The 23,207-nt window shown below is 35.7% G+C and overlaps 2 protein-coding genes, 1 long non-coding RNA gene, 1 other non-coding gene and 1 pseudogene across 4 annotated transcripts in view; 4 read left to right on the top strand and 1 right to left on the bottom strand.

Moving 5' to 3' along the window:
* LOC145212559 (uncharacterized) overlaps nt 1-22,379 on the bottom strand; it is a 31,543-nt gene extending 9,164 nt beyond the window's left edge. The window contains exons 1-2 of the long non-coding RNA XR_013856731.1: nt 22,085-22,379; nt 12,223-12,299 (exon numbers count right to left, since the gene is read on the bottom strand). This is a non-coding gene — a long non-coding RNA (uncharacterized LOC145212559). The remainder of the gene's footprint in view (nt 1-12,222; nt 12,300-22,084) is intronic.
* On the top strand, nt 46-11,639 carry LOC145215491 (uncharacterized). The gene is made up of 9 exons (XM_080084194.1): nt 46-87; nt 150-218; nt 4,038-4,490; nt 6,913-6,975; nt 7,213-7,275; nt 8,604-8,663; nt 9,628-9,696; nt 9,898-10,353; nt 11,161-11,639. The coding sequence occupies exons 1-9, from the start codon at nt 46-48 to the stop codon at nt 11,182-11,184; spliced, it is 1,299 nt and encodes a 432-aa protein (XP_079940320.1). The 3' UTR covers nt 11,185-11,639.
* Nucleotides 8,991-9,064, top strand: Trnas-gga (transfer RNA serine (anticodon GGA)). Its single transcript has one exon. It is a non-coding gene; the product is annotated as a tRNA-Ser (tRNA).
* Nucleotides 15,041-16,347, top strand: LOC145212557 (zinc finger BED domain-containing protein 4-like; annotated as a pseudogene).
* LOC145212556 (uncharacterized) lies at nt 17,763-21,169 on the top strand. Its single transcript, XM_080080717.1, has 4 exons — nt 17,763-17,918; nt 17,995-18,057; nt 18,153-18,785; nt 19,126-21,169. Exons 1-4 carry the CDS (start codon nt 17,841-17,843, stop codon nt 19,405-19,407), a joined length of 1,056 nt encoding a protein of 351 aa, XP_079936843.1. The 5' UTR covers nt 17,763-17,840; the 3' UTR covers nt 19,408-21,169.
* Nucleotides 22,380-23,207: the final 828 nt, after the last annotated feature.

The following is a 23,207-nucleotide window of genomic DNA, read 5'->3' as shown; positions in this document are numbered from 1 at the left end:
TTGATCTGAATGTTAAAATACAAGTGAATGCTAAAAACAACAACCATGGACTCTGAAAATGTAAACACAGCAGCTGGACATAGTTCTGTGAGTATTAGATATAAATCAAAGTTTAAAGTTAAAAACTAATCTACTATTTTTATTTAAAGGAACAGGCACAAACTTCAAACAATGCCGTTCCCTCACAGATGCCAGCATCAAATCATGCAGAGATAACGGTATAGCTTATTAGATGCAACCTAAAGCAAAAATAATACACTTGAAACACAAACTAATACAGACGAATCCGGTTAATCGCATCATCGATTTGCCACGGGTATTTGATGCGATTAACCGGATTATGCGATAATCCGGTTGCTATCTAAACAGTACACGCTGTTAACGAAAGTGCTCATTTTCACTTCCCCAGCTAAAACAAAGTTGCAGTGACGCTCAACTATGGCAACGGGGAAGTATTTTCTCTCTTTTGTTGCCGAGAATCGAAAAAAAAACTCTCAAGTCAAAACTAGATTTATTACTCTCAGCGCAATGCATGACGTCATGCTTCCTAACTGTCGTGGCTATGGTGCAATCGCCCAAGTGTGTTGAAGAAACAGTAGAAACGCACACACACACTCTTAGTTGGCGCGCACGCCACAGTTCGCTTGATTTGTGCTTTCTCTTGCAGTAAGGTTTATTTGAAAAGATATGTTACATCGCATCGTAGCTAAGGGGCCCAACATTTAAATTTGGGAACTTCCCTATGAAGACGGTTTATGACGTTTTAGTCTTGTTTTGGGTAGTTTCCCTTATAAATGTGCCAGGCGTCTCGCTTCATATACACGTAAAATGGCCTGTTGTTTCTAACCTATTTCGTTTTCTAGTTCAAACCAACGCGTTAAGCAGCAAAGTGCTAGGTGCATTTATAAGCAAGCCCAAACCCGAAAGTACACGACCGAAACCGGGTCAAACTTACAACTTTGGCACATTCTACACCGCAAAGGCGGTAAGGCGAGCTGCAGCAGTTTCTATTATAACCCGTTATACAATTGACAAAAATAATAATTGATTTTAGCAAAACTTTAAAGACTCAGATTGTGGCGCTACGTTCTAGCTTACACAGCAAAACTGCAGCTGCAGGACTAGCGTGACTGTCACGTGATCAACGTGTGATCGTTGCTTCAAAAATTTAAAGCAGCAACAAGTACTAGACTAGAGGAATAAATGCCTTTCTTAATCGGTGATCTACCTGATTAGTTGCGCAAGGTCACGAATAGAAGACATAAAACATGGCAATCATTGGCACGTTACCAATTACGTGAACCTAAACAACATAGTGTGATTACTTGCGATCTAACATTTTTTACAACCATTGCGTGTTTGGCGGGTCATGAAAAATATAACAGAAAACATTTTTAAACATTTGTTTTACATTTTACATTGTTTAAATTTCAATACAGTTTAACACTTCGAATTTGGTGCAGTTCGCACTTAGTAAGAAATTACAATCAGCGTCTTTGCCGGAACACCAGTTTCGTAATTTTGACACGTTGAACTCTTCATTTAAATTTTAAACGCCTGTTATATCACTATTGGCGATTAGATCAGCCAATAAAAAAGGATCAATGTGCACGGCTTTGAGATAACGACTCCTTGTTATCGCACAGCGGTAAACTGAACGCCGTTTTAATCTCCTAATGACTTCGCCGTTTTAATCTCCTAAAAATATTTTATAGTCGAGACGTGTCATTTTCAACGTTGAAATTAGATGCGTTATTTGGTGTAGAATGCAAACATGCATCCACGTCTTTTCGTGTACATTACTTCCGGAGGATTTTACTATCATATCGTCGTCTTTTATTCGAAAAACTCGGTCTGTTTGACTTTCACATAGAGATCATCAATCCGGTTAATCGCATATTTCGTTGAAAATCGATGCGAATATCCGGTTTATGCGATAAACCGGTATGCGATTAACCGGACGATTTTCTTTCCAAACGATGGGCGACGGTTTGGGATTTTTGATTGTGATGCAATTAAACGGATTATGCGATTAACCGGTATGCGATTAACCGGATTCGTCTGTAGTAGGTTGTATTCTGGAATTTTTCCCTTTATTTTGGAGTTGAATATGTTGCCATAAATAAGAATTTGATGAACGATTATATAATAAGGGTACTAGTCAGAAGTTTTCCCTAATTTAATTTTCCCTTCATGTTTTTAATTTTTTATAACAACTAGAATAGTGGTTTTCCTATATATTGCCGGGTTATATATGCTACATCATATTTAATGATGTATCACACATTCCATTTACTATATTTATAATGGATATATATTTGGCACCTACATTTCATTGGGTCCCTATCTTTTTCCTGGCACTTTATAACCTAATTGTTTCTGCAAGCATAATCTAATGGGTCCCACACATATGCATATGCGATTTGGTAACAGTAAAAATAGGGCACAATCACTGTTAGATATTTACCAATTTACTATACACATCATTTGATCTACACATATGATTGATTTTGCAAGCAAAAACGAATGGGTCCCCACACGCGCGTTTGTGCGGATTTATGGTAAACAAACATCCTGGTTATTTTTAGATTCTTAAGGACAAGCTTAACCAACTTTAGCCTTAACCCAAAAAGTTTTGTCCTTATTGTTTTTGCATCATTATTGTCATATAATTACAAAAAACAGTAAATAGGAACAGGAAAAATACTTTCAATTGATTCTCAAACTTTGACCTTGATATTGTCGTTCAAGGTCAGTTTTTAAACACAATTTTCCAAAACTTAAAATGTGCTTGATAACTTAATAAAACGACATAGCATAGCTGCGCAAAAACAGCTGATTTCTAATCGCCGACACGACTGCCTCATAAAACGTCGGTCCGGACGTCAAGCTGAGCACTCCCGCTGCATTCACCCGCCTTAATCGTAAACAAGTGAATTACTCCCTTGAGAGTTGAGACTTCTATCTGACTGAGAAAATGGTCACGTAACGACTGCGTTCATGCGTGGAGCAGAGGCATTTTTTTTCTATGCGCCACTATGGTCAATCACTCCCATTGCGTCAGCTGTGCACTGAGCGACAGGCAAATACGGTCATGACGTCATACGCATCGCCTGTCCCTGCCGTGACCCCGCAGCGTTAACGTTTACAGCGCAATATCACTAACACCGTAGCATCTTAATTCGAACCAGTGAGAAAATGGTCAAGTGACGACTGCGTTCATGCGTGAAGCAGAGGCATTTTTTTTCTATGCGCCACTATGGCCAATCACTCCCATTGCGTCAGCTGTGCACTGAGCGAGCACAAATATGACAGAAGACAGCATGTAAAAACATATTTTTACTATTACTGAGCCGATTGCACTGAAATTTTTACCAGCCAACAAGGAGCACCCTATCCACAGCTGTTAAAAATTTCAGCAGGTTAAGTCTTGTATTTCTGGCCTCAATAACATGTGAATAAACAAACAAATATTTGGGGGTAAAGGGGTGAAAATGGATACATACAACTTCAAGTTACAAAATAGTTTAAAATACGCTGCAATGTACCAATCAAAAAGTATGAAACTCCAGAAACATCTGCTTTAGCAAGTATAGCCGTTTTAAAAAAATTCACGTTTTGGGGGGCTGTGGGTGAACTGATCAAATGGGGTCAAAATTCACATGGACCATCTTTAGACCAATATCTATAATGTGTGAAATATGAAAAAGTTTGAACCATTCTTTCTTGATTAAAACGTGGGAACAAATCCGCGTTAAAAATTTTACGTTTTGGGGGGCTGTGGGTGAACCGAGGGATCAAACGGGGTCAAAATTCACATGGACCATCTTTAGACCAAAACGTGGGAACAAATCCGCGTTAGAAAGAAAAAAACAATATAGACAAAAACAATATGTGTCCCCTTCAGGGAAGGGGACCCATAATTACTAATGCAAATGATATACAATTATTGTAGTTTATAATTAATATAACGGTGCTATGTCTATCAAATCAAATGCAAGCCTTTTTTATGATTTGACAAAAATATTTTAATGCAGATTGGCCTATTTGTTCATCCAGATGACCAAGTAGAAGCACTGGAATTTAAAACTTTATTAGTGACTAGCGGCTTGTTTAATGACTGCAACATTATGATTTATAATATTGACTACCAACCACCTGCTGGTCAGGCAAAAGCTAGTGCTCCTGTTCAATTTGTTAAACAATGTGGGCTAGTTTTCTGGGTTGCTACCAACAAGTCAATGGAAGATGGATACATGCAGCACTACAAAGCAATTGCTCATCATCTGGCGATTAAAGAAAACAGAAAAAAGTTTATTGTTGTTCTCCCAGAGGGATACACTGAGGATATTTTAACTCCAGAGCTTTCTGCTTACGAGCCAGCTAAACTAGAGAATGAGGTTAAATTCATGAAAGCAATCAAGCGGCTGACTGATGAAATTAGGACCTCAGTAGTCAATCAAGGACCACCGCCACCATCAAATTGTGATGTAGGTATTTTTGTTTAGTCACTTTTAATTTGAGCATGTCGTAAGCATACACAAACTTGTTTTCAAATGTTTATAAAACATCACATGGTTATTATTGGTAATGTACCAAACATTGAGTTCGCTGAATTTATTTGGCCAAATCAGCAATTTTTATAAAATTTCAGTTACTCAGAATCATAACAAATGCTTTATGCAAAACGTATTAGGGATTTTTAAGCTTTATTATTTTGTCTTTTCCTGACATTGATGTTGCTTTGTAGGCATATACTGACAGCAAAGGCAACCTAAAACCCACAGAACTAAGACCACTATAACTAACCAATTGTAGCAACACCACTGTTTGCCTAGTATTAAAACTGATGCTTTTGTGTCAGAAACACAACAAACTTTATGTGATGTCACAAATGATTTAGCTACTTTTTGTCTGTAAAACTGCCGAACATTCAGTTTTGGTGCCGATTCATTGCATTACTAATCATATGTTTCATCAAACAGTAGTTGGCCTTCAAAATCAACTGTTAAAACTGTTGTGAACATTAAAAAAAACTACAAAGGTGGCTTTCTAATATACTTCCATTTTACCAATTTACTATACACATCATTTGATCTACTCATATGATTGTTTTTGCAAGCAAAAATTAATGGGTCCCCACATGCGTGTTTGTGCGGATTTATGGTAAACAAATGTCCCGGTTATATTTAGATTCTTAAGGAAGAACTTTCAGAAAGCATTAACCCAAAAAAGTTTTGACCGCATTCTTTTTGCATCATTATTGTCATGTAATTACAAAAAACAGTAAAAAATAACGGGAAAAATACTTTTAATTTAATCTGGTGCTTTGACCTTGATATTGTCGTTCAAGGCCAGTTTAAAATTTTTTTTTTTAAAACCGAAAATGTGTGTGATAAAATTACACAACATAGCATTGCTGCACAAAAACAGCTAATTTTTAATCACCGTAACGACTGTTTCGTAAAACGTCTGTCCATGTGTCAAACAGACCACTCCTGTTCTGCATAAACCGCCCTAATCGTAAACCAGTGAATTACTCCCTTGAGAGTTAAGACATCTATCTGACTGACAGTGTACACATATTATGAGCTGTAAAGGTAACTATTTGGCCAAACGAGCGTTTAAAAAAATACGTTTCAGGGGTCTGTGGGTGAACCGCTGGGTCATTCGGGGTCAAACTTCTGGAGGATCAAGCCAGGATTAATAACTAACATCTACTTAAATTTAAAGCAGTCTTTTTTTACCGAACCAGCATTAAAAATTTTATGTTTCGGGGGGCCTGTGGGTGAACCTCTGGATTATTCGGGGTCAAACTTCTGGAGGATCAAATCCGGTTTTATAACTAATATCTATTAAAATTTGAAGCACTCTTTCTTTACCAAACCAGTGTTAAAAATTTTACGATTTGGGGGCTGGGGTGAACCGCGAGTCATTCAGAGTCAAACTTCTGGAGGATAAAGTTCAGATTAATAACTAACATATGTCCAAATTTCAATAAATTTGAAGCAGTCTTTCTTGACCAAACGAGCGTTACAGACCAGCGTTAGACAGAAAAAAGAAGAATAAAAAATGAACAAAAACAATATTTGTCCCCTTCATGGAAGGGGACCCATGAAAAGTTGCACGTAGATTAAACAGGCCCAAAACATTCTGCTTACTGCTGCGTAATCACAGGGAGTACACGTTGATACAAGCCGCACCATGTTTTTTAAGCAGTTATTTTGGTAAATTGGAGATCAGCAAGTGGAAGCACCTGAAGCATTAAACAAGGCCCATACAAATGTAATAGGTCAAGCTGATATGGCAACTTAGTCAAGACTATGTAGATACCAGGGTAGTTGCAGTGACACAAATTAGTGCTAGAAAAACAAAAGCTGGCTTTCCTATATGTTGTCACTTTAAATACACTATATATCCTATTTGATGGTTTCAGTATACAATTTGTCATATTTACAACAAATATACTTTTGTTACCTAAATTTAATTGTTTGCCTATCTGTATGCAGCATTTAGGCAGCTTTTAACTATCACAACCGACCCAACTAAAAGTATGAATTTTGCCTGATATGAGGTGCTGACTATTAATATCACATACCATAACGTTAGAAAAAAAGGATACAAAACGAAATCAAAACTTAATGGATTTAATAAAAAGAGAATAGCTTTTAGACTTATTCTGTAGTATCAATGTATCTCTCAGATTTTCAGCTATGCGATGCGTAATTTAACAAAACAAAAACAGGTACAAAGCAGAAGTCTTTTTTTTTCTTTTTATCAACAGAAATGACTGTTTTTTAATCAATTTGCAGATCATGTAGTACGTCCAGTTTAAAACATACATTTGTTTTTAAAAATATACATATTACATTTATCTAATTTAATCATAAAAAGTGCGTTTGTACATTGCAGAGTCTAAGTGATCCAACAACCAGCCAGGAAGCAGTTGCAACAGACCAGAAGCCATCAGCAGAGGTAAAAAAACATTTTGTGGAACCAGTTGTAATAATGCTGTATTAAAACAGGAATTTTATTGAATTTGCCGCAAATGGAACAAACATCAACAGCCTGGTAACAGATGGGGTTTGTCACACTAAATTTATGAAAGCTAATATTGCCAGTAACTGATAACAGACTGTTAGAACAGATAAAAACATTTTTTTTTAAATTATTTAACCTATTTGTATAACAAGTGCATTTTGCACATTATAGAATCAAAATGTTCCAGCAACCAGCCAGAAAGCAACAACAAGAGCCGAAAACCCACTACAAAAGGTATTAACAAACAACTATATTCTGTTTTAAGGGTTTGTTACAAAGATCCATCTGGGCACTGGGACATTATTGCAATATAGCAATAAAACTATCCTCCACATTGTCACCACCAGGAAAATATTACTAAACAAATTGCACAGGCACTTTTTTGCCTTTACAAACAACTTATGTCACCTGAATAGAGCAGAAACTAAAACAGAGTTTAAAGTTTTGACAGTTTGCAAAATATGGCACTGCAATGTATTTAGTTGCTGATTTCAAACTGGTGTTGCCTTTTCGGGACTAAATCTCTAATAAGCCCCAGAGTTGGTTAATGTGTAAAAAAGTCTGTTACAAGTTGTTTTTAGAGCTTGAGGGCTTGCATGGTCGCAGATTCCGCATTACACAAATAAGGATGCTGAAATGCCCCCAAAACAACCCAGAAAAAGAAACAAACGAGCCCTGTAGAAAACAAAATAAGTGAAACTAGAAAGGTGGCTCTAAGTATTTCCATTTTATATATTCTATATCCGATTTACAGAGTTACTATACACACCGCTTGATCTACACACATGATTGATTTTTGCAAAAAAAAAAACGAATGGGTCTCCACACATGTGTTGTTTCTCATCACACAGAGCTGGCTCTTTAACCCGTCAATCATCTCCTCCTTTTCCCTCATGTCAAGCATGAGCATGACCCTGGTGGGGGGCACTGTCTGGCTCCACCCACGTAGACAAATATTATATGTAACCTCCAGCGAGAACAAAGCCTGGTGGCACGCGTAGTCATGCATGAAGCAGCGGCCATTTCTGTCTGACCACAAACCAACCAATCCCGTCGTGGGATTTGATTGTCTGGCAAGGGCACATGCGCCTAAACACATATTAAGGGCTGTAAAGGTAACCACTTTGGTTGATTCAGCCAAAATTTTAAATACTAATGAGTAACCCACTATAAACAAATGTTTCAAGTTTCAAAACATTATGGCTTGTACTTCTTGCATCTACCAACAAAGCATAAAACTTCTAGATAATGTACTTTAGTTAGTACAGCAGTTTTTAAAAAAAATTGTAATTTTATGTATACTGTAAGATGAAAATAGCTACAAAACCAAGTTAAAAACTTTGATAAAAAATAGGCGAAAATAGTTTTAGACTCCAGCATCATTGTATCCCTTAATTTGTCAGGTACATAAAGTGTATTTTTTTATGCTTATAGGATGAACTTTTCAATGTGTTTGTAACAAAATTCAATTCAACACATCCACAGAAAAGTTACAAATTAAAGCAGTGTTTTTTTTAGCTTACCTGTTTTACATCTTAAATACATTTTGTAATATTTAACAGGTTTTCAGCAATAAAGCACCTCCAGGAAATGATGAGGATGCTTTCAACATTGAGCAAGTGGTACCATTAATGTTGTTTTATTGCCCTTTATTATTTTATTATTTGATGGTTTTAAGTGCTCATTCTACTATCTCTATATATGTGTATTACAAAGGGTTTTGTATGTTTACCGACAAGACACCGTTCTTCTAACACAGTTTTATTGAAATACAGTAATTTTGCATGTCTAAGTAAAAGCGTGATAAACTAAGATAAAAGCTATAACATTAAGATGATACTTAACTGATACTGGTCAATCTGGCGATCCCCTACTACGAAGCTGACATGTGCAGCATACGAGGCAGGCAACGGTGCTTGTGATTCGACTTTCGGCGGATTCTCCACTGGGCCTGTGTAGCTCAGTTGGTAGAGCGCGAGTCCCGGAAAGACTCCTGTCGTGGGTTCGAATCCCACCGCAGGCTAGATTTTTCTAGCCTACGCCTTGCCATATGGTGGTGAATGCTTGGTGACCGGCTGATTCGGTATAGCGCCTTCAATGGGCCTGGCGTACTGTGATTTACATTTAAACATACTTTTTTAGTATCTAGTTTGTGGTTTGTGTATAGTATGTTTTGTCAGTAATCGTGTATTGTTTAATTTGTGTTAGAGATAGAGAAAAAAAAATATGTATAGCATTGCTAATTAATTTGCGAATTATTGATGGATGTATGCTTGTGTGATACAAGTACTGTGTGTTATTGCTTTGAATCTAGTTTTTCCAACTCTAAATAAAAAAAATAGTTTGTGCAAAAGTTAATTTGTTTCTTAATTAGTGTGAACAAAATTAAATACTTTTTTTTATTTTACAAAGGCTTTTGAACACAAATTTTGTATTTTAATTTTTTTATGTGAATACAATATTTCTGATAACTTAATACACCTATGAACTCTGAATATGTGAACACAAGAACTGGACAAAGTTCTGTGAGTATCAGATATACACCTAAGTTTAAGGTTTAAAACTAATGTATTTTTATAATTGAAGAAAGAGGCACAAACTTCAAACGATGCAGTTCCCTCAGAGATGCCAGAATCAAATCACGCAGAGATAACGGTATAGCTATTAGATGCAACCTAAAAATTAAACTAACCAAAGTTTTCTAGTCTGGATGTCTTTGGGGTTACAACAATGATTACAACAATAGTTTTTAAATAGTTAACATATTTTACTGATTATATACGTATTCATCAGTATTTTATAATTACTAATGCTATAGCTACCAAATCAACTTCAAGCCTTCACACTTTTTTGCAGATTGGTCTATTTGCACACCCAGATGACCATGCAGATGCAATGCAACTTAAAACTACTTTAGTGACTAGTGGCTTGTTTAATGACTGCAACATTATGCTCTATAATATTGAGTACCAACCACCTGCTGGCCAGGCAAAAGCTAGTGCTCCTGTCCCATTTATCAACAAATGTGACCTCATTTTCTGGATAGCTACCAAAATGTCTCTGGAAGATGGATACATGGAGCACTACAAAGTGATCACTCACTATAGGGCTATTAAAGAAAAGAAGAAAACATTTATTGTTGTTCTTGCAGAAGGTCATGATGAGGATATTTTAGAACCATATCCAGAGATTTATTGTTATGTGATACCTAAACTAGAAAAAGAAGCTACATTTATCAAAGCAATCCAGGGACCAGTTAATGAAATTAGAAATTCTGCAATCGATCAGGGACCACCACCATCAATTGGAGATGTAAGTATTTTTCAAGCACTGAATTAGGAATCAGGCACATGTTATCTACAATCCACATCCCTCTCAACTTGTTTTAAAAAATTTATTATATGGTATGTCATACGCCAAGCGTAAGCAAATTACACCCTGCGGGCCACATCCAGCCCACATGCAACTTTTAAAGCGGCCTGTGACAGCAGTCTAGCTGCTTCATATATCTAGCCTGTGGTTGCATTCAATTTTTTTCCCTCAAAGGGCGGGATGTAATTTATATTCTGTTTATGTAGTAAGTGTTTAGGAATAGACATTGTCATGTAAAAAAAGCAAAAATATTTTGTGTGTGTGTTTGCTTGCCTTGAAACTGTCTTAGAGTGTTGTGTTGAAGTTTACCATTTGGTAGGGCCTGATTGTTAGTATCCTAAGCAAACCTGTCCAAGGTTAAAGTGTGAGCAACCAAGTACTGCAGTTTACTTGATAATTGTACAAATACACATCGTTGTTTGATATAAAAAAAAAACAAGTTAAGTTTGCCTGTCATCTTGTGTTATTGCATGAGCATCATTGTGACCCACCTTTGCACCATCACTACTTTTTTGGCTTGTGCATGCAAAAAGGTTGCCCACCTTTGTGATAGGCAAACATTACACCAGCAAGTTTTTAAAAAATGTATATAAAATAGCAGTTAGTTATTATGATTCATCAAACAGTGCAAAATTTGCAATTAGTTGAAAATTTTATAAACAGTAAAACTGTCATAAACTTTCTACAAACTCCTGTACATGTTGATCATATGATATTAACTGACAAGATACAAATTATTGTTTACAGGGAGGAGAGATGGATTTATGCTGATTTTACGGCTTACAGATCGAAAAAAGCAGGATTCTGATTTCTTAATCAGTTGCTGGAAACATTAGAGTTTTTGTTTTGACTGAAGTTTGTCCATCATGTATAAACTCACAAAACTTGTAAATACATACATTTGTTTTAAGTGAAAACATGCATTGTACAGTATTAATTTGACGTAATATACCGGAAACATATGCAAATTTCCACTTTGATCCAAATCTTGTAGTAAAAATGTCTTTTGTAATGCAACTGGCATTCACTAGTGCAAATAGAAATTTACCGGAAAAATAGGGGCATGTTTTTGGCCAACTTTGCCTCAAAGGCATATCATCAAAAACAAAATGTTGGTTTTTATTTGCCATTGGATTGAAATGCCTACAGATTCAACATTCTACTTTAGATATTTCTGTTGTAATTTGTATTGCTTTATAGATTGCTTGTGTAGTTGTGATAAAGTTTACAAGAGCTTATGTGATTACCACAATAAAACAATCCAAGCATTTGTAACCATTAACATCTGTCAAGAGTAAAATCAGTTGAGTTTTAAAAATTGCAACCACATTTTTTTTAAAAGCCATTAATACTCACTTTAAGTCATCAAATTGACAAACAACTTTCCTGCTCAGAAAACACAAATGGTCCAGGCAGATTATAACTGACAAAGTTGTGAACACATGGTAGTTCCAAAACAAAGGTTACCAAAGTATGTTATAATAAGGTTGTAACATCTTCCAAACCCAATACAATATTACCAAGACGTCTTGTCACACAGGTAAAATAAAATCGTTATCAACGCAAAACATGTTTGTTGACATGTAGTAACCTTACGACCATGCGGTTTATCTATTTGTTTTGTTGCAGGGAAATTTCAGTACAAGAAAGAATATCACAGTGAACTACCGACTATGTTAGTGGTATCGCTAGTGTTATGAATACAAACCATTAAATCAAACAAACATTCACGATTGCAGCAACATGTCAAAATTCTGGAGTAAAATTAAGGCCAGCTTATTTCTAACCAACAAAAAATCAACAACATACCCGTTCGTATGTAAAGCAGCAGTAATCGCTGTGCCGTTAAGGCCGTACACTGGTCAGGTCTTATCTTCACGCCACGCCTACAGCATTTAAAGCAAAACGGTTAATGTTGAAACATTTTTGAAATGACCTAGGGTCCACTGGATTACTTTAGCTTTATTTTTAATCTTAAGGGGTCAAAACAAATGACAAAACAATTGTTTGGGATAGGAACCAAAAATTCATTTTTTTAAATACTGCGCAAATCCTAACTCCTAGGTCGTACTTTAATCTAACTTCGTCTCTAAATTTTACCTGCACCTGTCTCTTCAGTACTTAATGACGATACTTGTAAATCAGTCGACAGAATATTGCAGAACAAAAACGATTTAAGTAAGGACATTTGGCGCTATTTTAGGACAGGACTAGGTACTTACAATGGTGAGGGAATGTTGCGAATGCTCTTACCAGAGTCGTATTTAGTCTTTATTGTAGCCAACGCAAGTGGTCGCAAATTAAAACAATACACTCCAGCAGCAAAGTTTATTGAAACAAAACGCTATGTGATTAAAAGAGTTGTTTTATTTGGTAATGATTGAAAAGAATGTCGGCAATAAACGACTGTTCATATAAAACAATACACTCCAGCAGCAAAGTTTATTGAAACAAAACGCTATGTGATTAAAAGAGTTGTTTTATTTGGTAATGATTGAAAAGAATGTCGGCAATAAACGACTGTTCATATGGCAGGTAAGCCAGTCGATTGTTGAAAAGTGCCGATTTTGGCAAACAGACTGCTTCGGAACTCCCGTGCATTCCTCTGCGTCATTGTTCTGAATTGTGATTGCATTTAAAATGGAAAAAACGACATAAAATCAGGTTGGTTAAAAGCCAGTAGAAGCATATTAGCAGCAAGTCAGCCTAGTTTTTGTTAAAAAAACATACCTTCGTTTTTTTAATGTAATACGAATTGAAGATATCACATCATTTCGCTTAGCAAGGATACATAGCAAGGATAAACTGAAGATTACGATTGCACCAAATTATTCGGGCGAAACCCAATCTTTTACGCACACAACTTTATAGCGTAAAATGTATCATTTCGCCTAATTACAGCCCAAGCACTTACCTAATCGTAAAAACGTTTCTTGTAGCCGCTTTCGTTGTGCAGTAATTATTTCTGTTGCTTCGGTGCGACACCCACTTTGCCCTGAGCTACAATGACGCGTTGCCATTGACTATATATTTGAGTTTGCTAAACTAAGTAAAAACTAAATTAGTCAGTTGTCGTTCAGAATTCTTTATTATTGGAGTCAGATCGCGCATTTTTCCTCCTTATCTAAACGTTGCATAACACCGCAGCATCGGCCAAATAACCTTTTTTTGCAACAAGATCATACACCAACACAACTATTCGGTTGTGTTAACACCTGGTTTGCCTAGTGAAAAAACTGATGTGTTCATGTCAAATGTAAGTGAAGCCTATGTTTTCGTGTGACATTACAAACGATTTGGTTGAATCAGACAAACTGCTGAATATTCAGTTTTGGTTATCAGTATAAATATAAGTTCACTGAGTTCTAGCGATTTACCACCACAAAAATGTCAGTAAGCAAATTTAACGTTTATACTAGAAATGTACCGAATCGACTTAATTCGGGTTCGGCCGAAAGTCCGAAACCGAATATTCGGCAGTTTTGCCAAATAAATTCGGCCGAATCAACCGAATCATTATGTGACGTCATGCGAAGCCGCTTGCTGGGCATTTCACCAAATAACATAGGCTTCCCGACCCGAAAAACAGTTTAGAGTCGGGTTGCGTCGTATTAGTATCATTGTAATGTAGATTTTAGGGTTTACCACATAAATTACTTTTGTTTTAATACAAGTAGGTGCGACAAAACAGCAGTTGCCTTTCTGTGACAACAAATTATTATTATCTGACCTTTAGCCCCTTGTTGTTTTTTTGTACATAACGTAAGCAAACATAAACATAACAGAATTACCTTGCACCACAATTGTATTGTTGCGTAATTAAACGATTACAATTGCTTTATTGTATTTATTTGGCTGTTGTGTAATTTGCCGCAATAATGTGAATCAGAGTTATAGTGTGTGTTATGGACTTTGCAAATTAGAGTGAGTGATACTGTAGTGTGCCAAATCTTCGGAATGTCTATAGTTTGGGATTTGTTTGACGTTCATAATAAGGATTCTTCAATTGCTGTTTGTAAGTTATGTTCGATTGTAGATAAAAAAACGAGGTCAAGTTTCACGTGGTAGTAGAAAAATTGGTGCAAGAACATGGACCACGTCGTCGCTTATAAACCACTTGAACAGACACCACCCTGGCAAGAAGAAAAAAGACGAGCAGAAAGTAGCAAGCAGTAGTACCCACTGTAAACCAACTTCTAAAAATCAACCTACAATTATGGACAAGCTTTTGGAGGCAAAAGTTTGGGATATTAATCATCCAAAAGCTCAAGTAATTTCATCAAAGATCGCCTACATGATCGCTGTAGACAATCAGCCCCTTTCTATTGTAGAGGATGAAGGATTTGGTTTATTGTTGGAGCATTTACAGCCTCAGTATCAGCTTCCATCAAGAAAATATTTCACACAAAATGTAATTCCTAAAATCTACTCCGACCTAAGAGACAGCATTAGGAATCAGTTGGAGATGGCAAGCCATTTGTGTCTTACATCGGATATTTGGACTGCACCCAACAACCTCGAATCCTTTATTAGTTTAAGTGGACACTGGATAGCACCTGATTACGAGCTGAAATGCGCTTCACTAAATGTAAGGCACTTTCCTAACAGACACACTGGTGAAAACATTAAAACCATGTTCAACGATCTTCTGAGCGAATGGGACACCAACAAAGAAAAAATCCACATGTTGATACGGGATGGTGCTGCGAATATTGCGTTGGGTACTAGACTAGCTGATATTTCTTCAACCCAGTGTTTCATACACACACTATAACTGTGTATTAGAGATTCTATATTTGCCCAACCAACCGTAAAAGACATGATATTACGTGCCCGAAAAGTTGTAGGGCATTTCAAACATTCCTCAATTGCTAGCACCACCCTGAAGGGCATAGAAGAAGATTTATGTGTAAAAAAGTTACAACCAGGTGGAATTCCACATACTACATGCTCAGCAGACTGCTTGAAATTAAACGTGCCGTTCAAGTGTATGCATCTGAAAGTGCATTAAACTCTTTAAGTCCCAACGAGTGGAAAACTGCTGAAAATATCGTGCATGTTCTTCGACCATTTGAAGAAATAACTAAGTCAATGAGTCGCGATCTCGCATTGCTGTCGGAAGTCATCCCGAGTATCGTCGCTCTTAAACGCTATTTGTCAAAACCAGGCCAGGATATCGATGTTCAGACAACTAAGTCGCAGCTACTGCAGTCCATAAATAAGCGCTTTACGGACGGTGACGCCTTAATCATTCGAGATAAAAACATGCTGCTTTCAACGATGATAGATCCCAGATTCAAAATAGTATTTTTGGACGATGAATCAGAACGGAGTGGCAAGATTTACATAATCGAAGAGGTACAGAACCTTGCCAGTCAAGAAGGTCAAATAAATTGCGGCAATAGAGATGACTCAGCACATTTAGTAGGCGGAGGTTCCCCGAACAGTTCCATTCGTCCAAATCCGACACTGACATTTGGTCATATTTCAACGAAATTGTGCGTGATGAGGAATTGGTTTCAAAAATAAGCGGAAAGTCGACCTCCGGAACAAAATAAACTAACCAAAATCAGTTCAGAACTATAGGTTCGTTTCTGGCATTACCTACAATACCAAGAGCAAGCAATCCCAACTTGTGGTGAAAAAAATAATGGATCCACCTTTCTATTTCTTTTGGCAGTTGCCAAAAAATACCTCTGTGCAAAAAATACCTCTTTTAGTGAACTTATGTTTAGCGAGGCAGGAACAGTATATGAAGACAGAAGAAACAGACTTCTGCCACGAAATGCAGAGAAGCTATTGTTTGTACACAGTAACGCCAAGCGTTTTGACGTAACAAAGCAACATTTATAGCGATTCCCAGTCCCACTGTTGGTTACATTGATTTGTTTTTGTCTGGCTGTTGAGTTTTCATTCTATTTGTAAATTGCCGTTTCTGACGTTCAAATAAAATATCGTTGGTTTCCTGAACGTTATTTTTGTGTTCGCAAAAGTTCGGTTTCAGCCGAATCGAAACGAATTATTCGGCCGAAACCGAATCTTCGTAAAAATTGCCGATTCGGCCGAATAAATTCGGCAAACCGAATATTCGGTACATCTCTAGTTTATACGCATTCTAATAATTATAAACCAGTACCTAAGTGGCCTGTTTAAAACCTGTTGAAATATTAGGTAGCGATCTCTAGGTAATGCTGTTGAAGAAACCTTAAATCACTCAAGATTCCTGAAAATCGGATCAGTTCCTTTCCGGACCTTTACCGGACGTGACGCAGGCAGGTTGTATTAGTTCCTCTTTTCCGGATCATCAGACCGAAACGTAAATAGCAAAAGTTTGCTAAGCTGCGACTTAACCTGAATTTTCTAGTGTTCAGGGTTTGATAAGGAACAAAAAATGTCAGTGATTTTGAAACAGTGCACAGAAAGTATGCTGGAAATCCTCAAATACGAATCACATTTTATGTTTTAGTGCCTTGTGACGGAATGTGAGTTGTGCATGCCAACGCTGAAACCTTGTTTCCATGTCAATTGCGACATGTCAGCATGACCCATTGCAAAAAAATTATAAACTAATCTTTTTGCATTTTAGCCTGCAAAGCGTATTGGTTAAAATAGTCCCATGATGTGCCACACACTAAAATACTAAAAAACGACTTACTTAGTTCTAAGAATAAAACAAGAGTTAGCCTAGGTTTTTTTAACAGTACACGTTAGAAACCATAAGCAAACACCAAACTTAAATATCTAAATTTGGATTTGAGTCTTTTTAAGTATTTCGATTGTAACAGTTCATATCCAGCAGTAAATGTACAACGATTGCTTGCTTTAGACCAAAACATTCATAAAATGAAGATCAAAACTCAAACTAGTAACCCTGAAATACAAATTGGTAATTATTAATCCAAGCAATTTGTCCGAACTAGTAATCTATGTGTCTGGCCTATTTCCAGAAAACTTTTTCAGCACTGAACTCAACAGGTGTAGACATGTGCAGCCTTTTCTACTGATTGGCCAAATAATTAGCAAGCAATTGAACTTTGGGTTGCGTTGCACCCATACAGATCAGAAGCTAACTTTACTGTGCCGATAACTGCCAGAAAATTCGCAAGTGATTATAACCAGATTATACCACAAAAAAGTTGCAATAATCTGCTCTGAGACAAACTAAAAATGCTCGCTCTGATGTCCACTATGAAAAGTCTTTAAATCAAGACATAAATTAGTATCAGAAAACCTTTGTTGTAAAAAAAACTTCCATACTTCATAAACTGTTTTTGTGATTTATAAATTAGTTATCTTGCCATAGAATACAATAGAGTGGGAAATGTTTTTTGCTCATTTAAATGTAAAGATAGCCACGATTTTTTTTAGGTTTTGGTACATGTCATAAAAGTAAACTTCTGCAAAAGGAGCTATAATAAGTCAAAGAAATGAGCAACAGAAATTTAACACACCAAACCAATGCAGTTGATGGAATGCCACAACAACCCAACGAAGCAGTTCCTGATGTAGGTTTTTGAAAAACTAACAATCCCAATTTATTTGTTTTAATGCAATCAGTAAAAAAAACATTGTTTACCCCAGGCACAAACTGCATCTGATGCAGCACTAGACCGAGGAGAAGGTCTTGACTCTCAATTCAATAAGGTAACATTTAAATTTAGCCTTAAAAACAAGTTGTCATGGAAATGACTCAATTTAAAATTATTTCATTTACATAAACACATAATGCATATTTGCAGGTTTGTGTGGGTGTACTATATCTTAAACATGAATATGATGCTGCAGTGAGATTTAAAACTGAAGTTGAAAAACACCATCGAGTTCAAGCTAAACTTTTTCATCATGAATATACACCACCAGCCAGTGACCCCAAAGTGGATGAGATTGCTGATTTCAGCAGGCATTGCCATGCTTTCATTTGGTTGGCAACACCATCTTCGGTTGAAGATGGCGATATGAAACATCACAGATCTTTTTGTCACCATAAGTCTATCAAGAACAGAGACAAAATATTTGTTGCAGGTATTCCTGAAGAATGTCCTAATGTTGAACTTCCCGAGACCCTTCAGTCATATACACCCTTATCTGAAGACAACCTTTTTCAAGGAAGGATGGAGGCATTTATTAAGCATATACTTAAAAGACTGTCTAATCAGAACATAAACTTGGGCCAAACCACCCAAGCTGAAAATCGAAGACCAGAGACAGCAGGACCTACATATGAGCAGCAAACACAGACTGCTCCTACTGATGCCCAACCAGGTGCTTTGCCAGGAGAAAATATTCAACCTGAAACGCCACATGCAAGCAACCAGCAACCTGCACCTGTGTTTAATGTTATCATTAACAATGCATCAATTGATTTTTTGCAGGTTAGACATAAAATAAATCTCCCTCTTGAAATGTTGTATAATGAGTAATTTATCTCAGGTTAATTAAACAAACAGTTTTAGTGATAAACTCATTTGACTAAAACAGTTTCTTAGAAGGAAACAATACTGATGCTAAGGTTTAAGTTCACCAAGAAGAACTATTCAGCTACAACAATATATACATTGAACAATTTTGAGCTTACATGAAACATTTTATAACCTAAAACACTTTATAACACATCAAAACATTTTATAACACATCAAAAGTTTTTTTTATTTTATTTATGTTAATAGACTATTTAAACTGTTTGGACAACATTTAATCAAACTTTACTCACAGGTTGGAGGGGAATCAAAAAACACACAAAATGAGGAAAAAGACACAGAACAGGATGGTTCTAAGTTACATGTTGGGCAAAAAGATTTAATTCAATTTGACGAACCAAATGCTGCAAACAGCAATGAAACCCACAAAGACAATCCAGACCAGTCCATTGATAAAAAAGTTATGATCAAATTTGCTAAATTGCCTGATCTGGTGGGAAACAGGCCAGAATCAGCTGAAGCAACAGAAAACAATGAAGGGCTAAAATTGGAAGACAAGGAGGAAAAACCTGAGTAATAAAACAAATTATGACTGTAAATACTAGGAAAACTTTCATGCACTTGTGAAAAACACCTGTGAAAAACTTGTGCACTTTTTGATTGTTGTACACACAACATTGTATATTTCAACCACTGTAGACTCTTTCACACCAACATATTGATACATTTTACACATGATTGTCACTTTAGAAATAAGGTAACAGTTAATGTGTTTTATTAAAGTGCCTTAAGCTTTACAAACAATTTTGATGTTTTAAACCCAAATATGCAATTAGAAAATTTGTGTACAATTATTCAATTGCTCATCAAGATGTTGCCTTTTGTAGAATATGCCTGTTCCATTGTTTTGATTTTTTCTTGTTAAAGTTATTAGCCAAAAATGCACATTATATTTATGTATAAAACATCACAACATTTCAACAATGCATTCATCCGATGCTTTTGGTACAATCACATATGACCCCAATATGTTTGTGTTTTTTATTACAGCACAATTGTTGCCATCTTTAACTATGGCATTGCTCCCTTTCTTTTCCTGTTGTGCAAGTGCTTAATGATGACAACAGTAAAGTTGAAATGTTGTGATGTTTTGTACACAGATATTGGCTAGTGTTTTTTTTGTGGAGAATATTTGGCATAGTGCATTGCGTACACAAGGTATTTTAAATATATGTATGTACATTAGGGATGTTCAAAGTAGAATACCTGGATATTCTAGAATAATTGTTTTGAATCTAGAATATCGAATCCAACTCTTATATTATTTTTGACTATGCAATCATCTTGACAACAATGAAAGCAGACCAGTTTAATATATTATAAAACATATTTTTCATTCAAAATGTAAAAAAAAGAACCAACCAAAACAAAAAAACAATGGGAAAAACTTTGCACAGCTGAATTGAAACTAAATGCCCCAAAATCCACAAAGACAGAAGAATTAGCATAAGGTTACAAATTAATTGTAACATTTTTGTTTAGTGTTTTTATTGCCTTTTTGATCCCAGTAGCAGTAACTATGTTGTAAACATGTTGAGGTAATTTGAATTGTCTGTTGGCAGAGGACTGTCATAGACTCCCTATTGTACAAATATATAATGCTTTATAACTTGTTAACAACAATTGCAAAAACAGGCATCCTAGCAAACAAAGTTAGGACATTGTGTGATTAATTTTCAAATGCCAATTGATATTGCAACTACCTTCGATATTGCAACACAAAACATGAACTTTGCAGCGCTTACTCACTACATTTTTTTAGACGCCCGTAAGACGTTGCAAAGCACTTGGCATGAACATTAACGCATGTGTTTACATTTTTACCAACGGTCAGAGCACACATTTATATCGGTTCCAATTACCCGATTCAAACGGCAAAAATGGATTCGAATCCAGTCAGATTCAAAGGATTCGATATTCTAATTTGAACATCTTTGATGAACATACAACCTTGTGTATTGTGTACTCCTTTACAAAATATTTCTTTCAAAACATACCTTTCACTGTATACATACTTTTTGCATGCTTTTTGTTTACAAATCAGGTTGACAAAAAATGTAGCTAAAATTTTGGCTTATTGATGGTATTATGTTACATAGTTGGTTGTTTGGGTGTAAATTTATGTTTTTCAAATAAAGTTAAATTTGCCATATAACTGCTTTTGCAAGCAAAGTTGTTTTTCACATTTTACACGAGTTGCATTTGTATCAGTTATCCTATAAATTGTGCAAAACACCAAAACATGACAGTTCTCAATCAGTTGATTAAGACGTATTTAAATAAACATGTTTGCAAACAAACAGACCTTTACTATCGAAATAAAACAGCTGGTTTGGGTGGAATAGAAAGGCAAAAATGAAAAAAATGTAAACAAAATTTGCAAAAATGAAAATAACTGAAAGTCATTCAATCCATGTTTCAGGAAACACAATTTGTAAATTGTAATAAAATCAAAACAATTAAATCAGCATTTTTTGCCTGTTTTGGCTTGTTTTGTTTGTGTTGTTTTCAAAGAAGAATCTATACCACCCCTTAATCCACATAAAGTTAAGTATGATTGACAAATCTTTTTGTTGTATAACAAGGTTGCCATCGCCATGGACCTCAAAATAAGAACAACCGAAACATATTTTTCATACAAAACAAATGTTTTTGAACAAATCTTTGCATTTATACAAGCGATGACATATCACATGCCATATTTTTCCCAGAAATAATCTGTTCCAGCAATTTATTGTTCAGAGAAAATACTTCATGCATCTCACAACAACTCAGTTCTTAGTTTACTTTTACTTGCAACAAGGACATTTCTCAGAAATAAGGACAATAAATGTTTCTAAGACATTGCCCTTCAAAATTAGGACAAATCTTAGAAATAAGGACGGTATGACAACCCTCTGTATAGATGAAGTCAGATAACAATCTAAACTTTTAGAAAGGTAAGATAAACGCTGTTTCTAGTTAATTGTAATTTATCAACAAAATTATAGAGATACTAGTGTTTGTTGATGCAACAATGGCCTGAAATGCGACCGCCAATAGAAAAAAAGTTGTTCACCCGCTGTATACAACAGGTATACCTAAAACAGTGCGACCATTATACGATAACGTGAGATACTGACAGATAAGGTGGAAACATTGCATTTAAACATTAGTTTGACAAATTATAATCATAATAATAACAAAACTCTCACCTGTTTAAGTCATCCAGGCCTATATCTTCCCCTTTTCCAAGTTTTCTGTTATAACTGGTCAGCATGGCGGTCACTTCACTTCACTGGCCATCCAAGATTCGTTACGCTTCACATAACACCAACTCAACACAAAAAACGTGGCGGATTTAAATTTAAAGATTTTCATTCAAATAAATCATCGAAGATGCTTTAAACTGCATTTCTATTCGGTTTTAAAAAGGTTTTGAAATAGAAGAATCTCTGTGAGCAGACAACAGTTTTCCACAAAGTACAAAGTTACAGTTGAGTGCGTTTCCAGTTATCATGACAAAATCTTTTAAAAAAATTTTGAATTACGTAAAAAAATTGTGTGATATTTTTCTGAGGCAAAACATTTTTTGTTAAAGTATATTAATGTAAACTTCTCAGTAGTAATTTTAGACACGTCACTTGCAACAAAAAAGGGAGCAGCAGTCATGCGAGTCAATAAATTTGTGTCTCGTTCGGTTTTGATTTGTTATTGACTAACAAATGATATATTTGTTGTACAAAATGATATTTTGGCAATGTTGTGTACCGATTTTGTACGAAGTTTCAATTGGTTGTAAATCGATTGTCTAAAAAATAGCATACGTTGACGATGTAGCGGCTAAAATAAGAGCCAAACCCTTGGATTAGGATTAGCATTTTCCTCGTTTAAACATTTTGACTCTGAGCCGCAAAGCCTGGCGTACAAATTAAAAATATTCCATATTCAACATATTTGAAGATTGTTAGCGTTTGTGCATCTGTTAAGAATGAAACCGGTTAGGTCAAATTGTCCCTTATTCGAAGATTTTTTTGGTGTAACTTAAAATTACTTTTTAAAAAAAAACAAAAAACAAATGATAGTTGCAGTAAAAAAAGTGTAAAGTTGCCTTGTCTACATCCACAGCACATGTTTGATTCATGTGACTAATTTAACACTATTTCTTTAACAGAAAACAATCTGTCAACAACAAAACACAGAATGGGTTTTTCCCTTTATTCACTAATTGAAGCCGCTCTTCTTTTTGTCAATGCTGCAGCAATCCTTCATGAAGAACGATTTTTATCAAAAATTGGATGGGGTGCAGAGCATGGTACAGGTGGATTCGGAGAGGAC

Source organism: Phallusia mammillata, chromosome 2 (assembly GCF_965637545.1).
Source record: "Phallusia mammillata chromosome 2, kaPhaMamm4.hap1.1, whole genome shotgun sequence".
Classification (NCBI taxonomy): Eukaryota; Metazoa; Chordata; class Ascidiacea; order Phlebobranchia; family Ascidiidae; genus Phallusia; species Phallusia mammillata.
The sequence above is the reverse complement of the archived record's forward strand: the minus strand, read 5'-3'. Positions and strand labels throughout refer to the sequence as shown.

Excerpts from the sequence above, each read along its gene's own strand:
- LOC145215491 (XM_080084194.1), top strand. The coding sequence starts at position 46 with ATGGACTCTGAAAATGTAAACACAGCAGCTGGACATAGTTCT. Across the intron at positions 4,491-6,912 it reads CGCCACCATCAAATTGTGAT|AGTCTAAGTGATCCAACAAC; the intron begins GTAGGTATTTTT and ends TGTACATTGCAG. Across the intron at positions 10,354-11,160 it reads CACCACCATCAATTGGAGAT|GGAGGAGAGATGGATTTATG; the intron begins GTAAGTATTTTT and ends TATTGTTTACAG.
- LOC145212556 (XM_080080717.1), top strand. The coding sequence starts at position 17,841 with ATGAGCAACAGAAATTTAACACACCAAACCAATGCAGTTGATGGAATG. Across the intron at positions 17,919-17,994 it reads CCAACGAAGCAGTTCCTGAT|GCACAAACTGCATCTGATGC; the intron begins GTAGGTTTTTGA and ends TGTTTACCCCAG. Across the intron at positions 18,058-18,152 it reads TTGACTCTCAATTCAATAAG|GTTTGTGTGGGTGTACTATA; the intron begins GTAACATTTAAA and ends GCATATTTGCAG.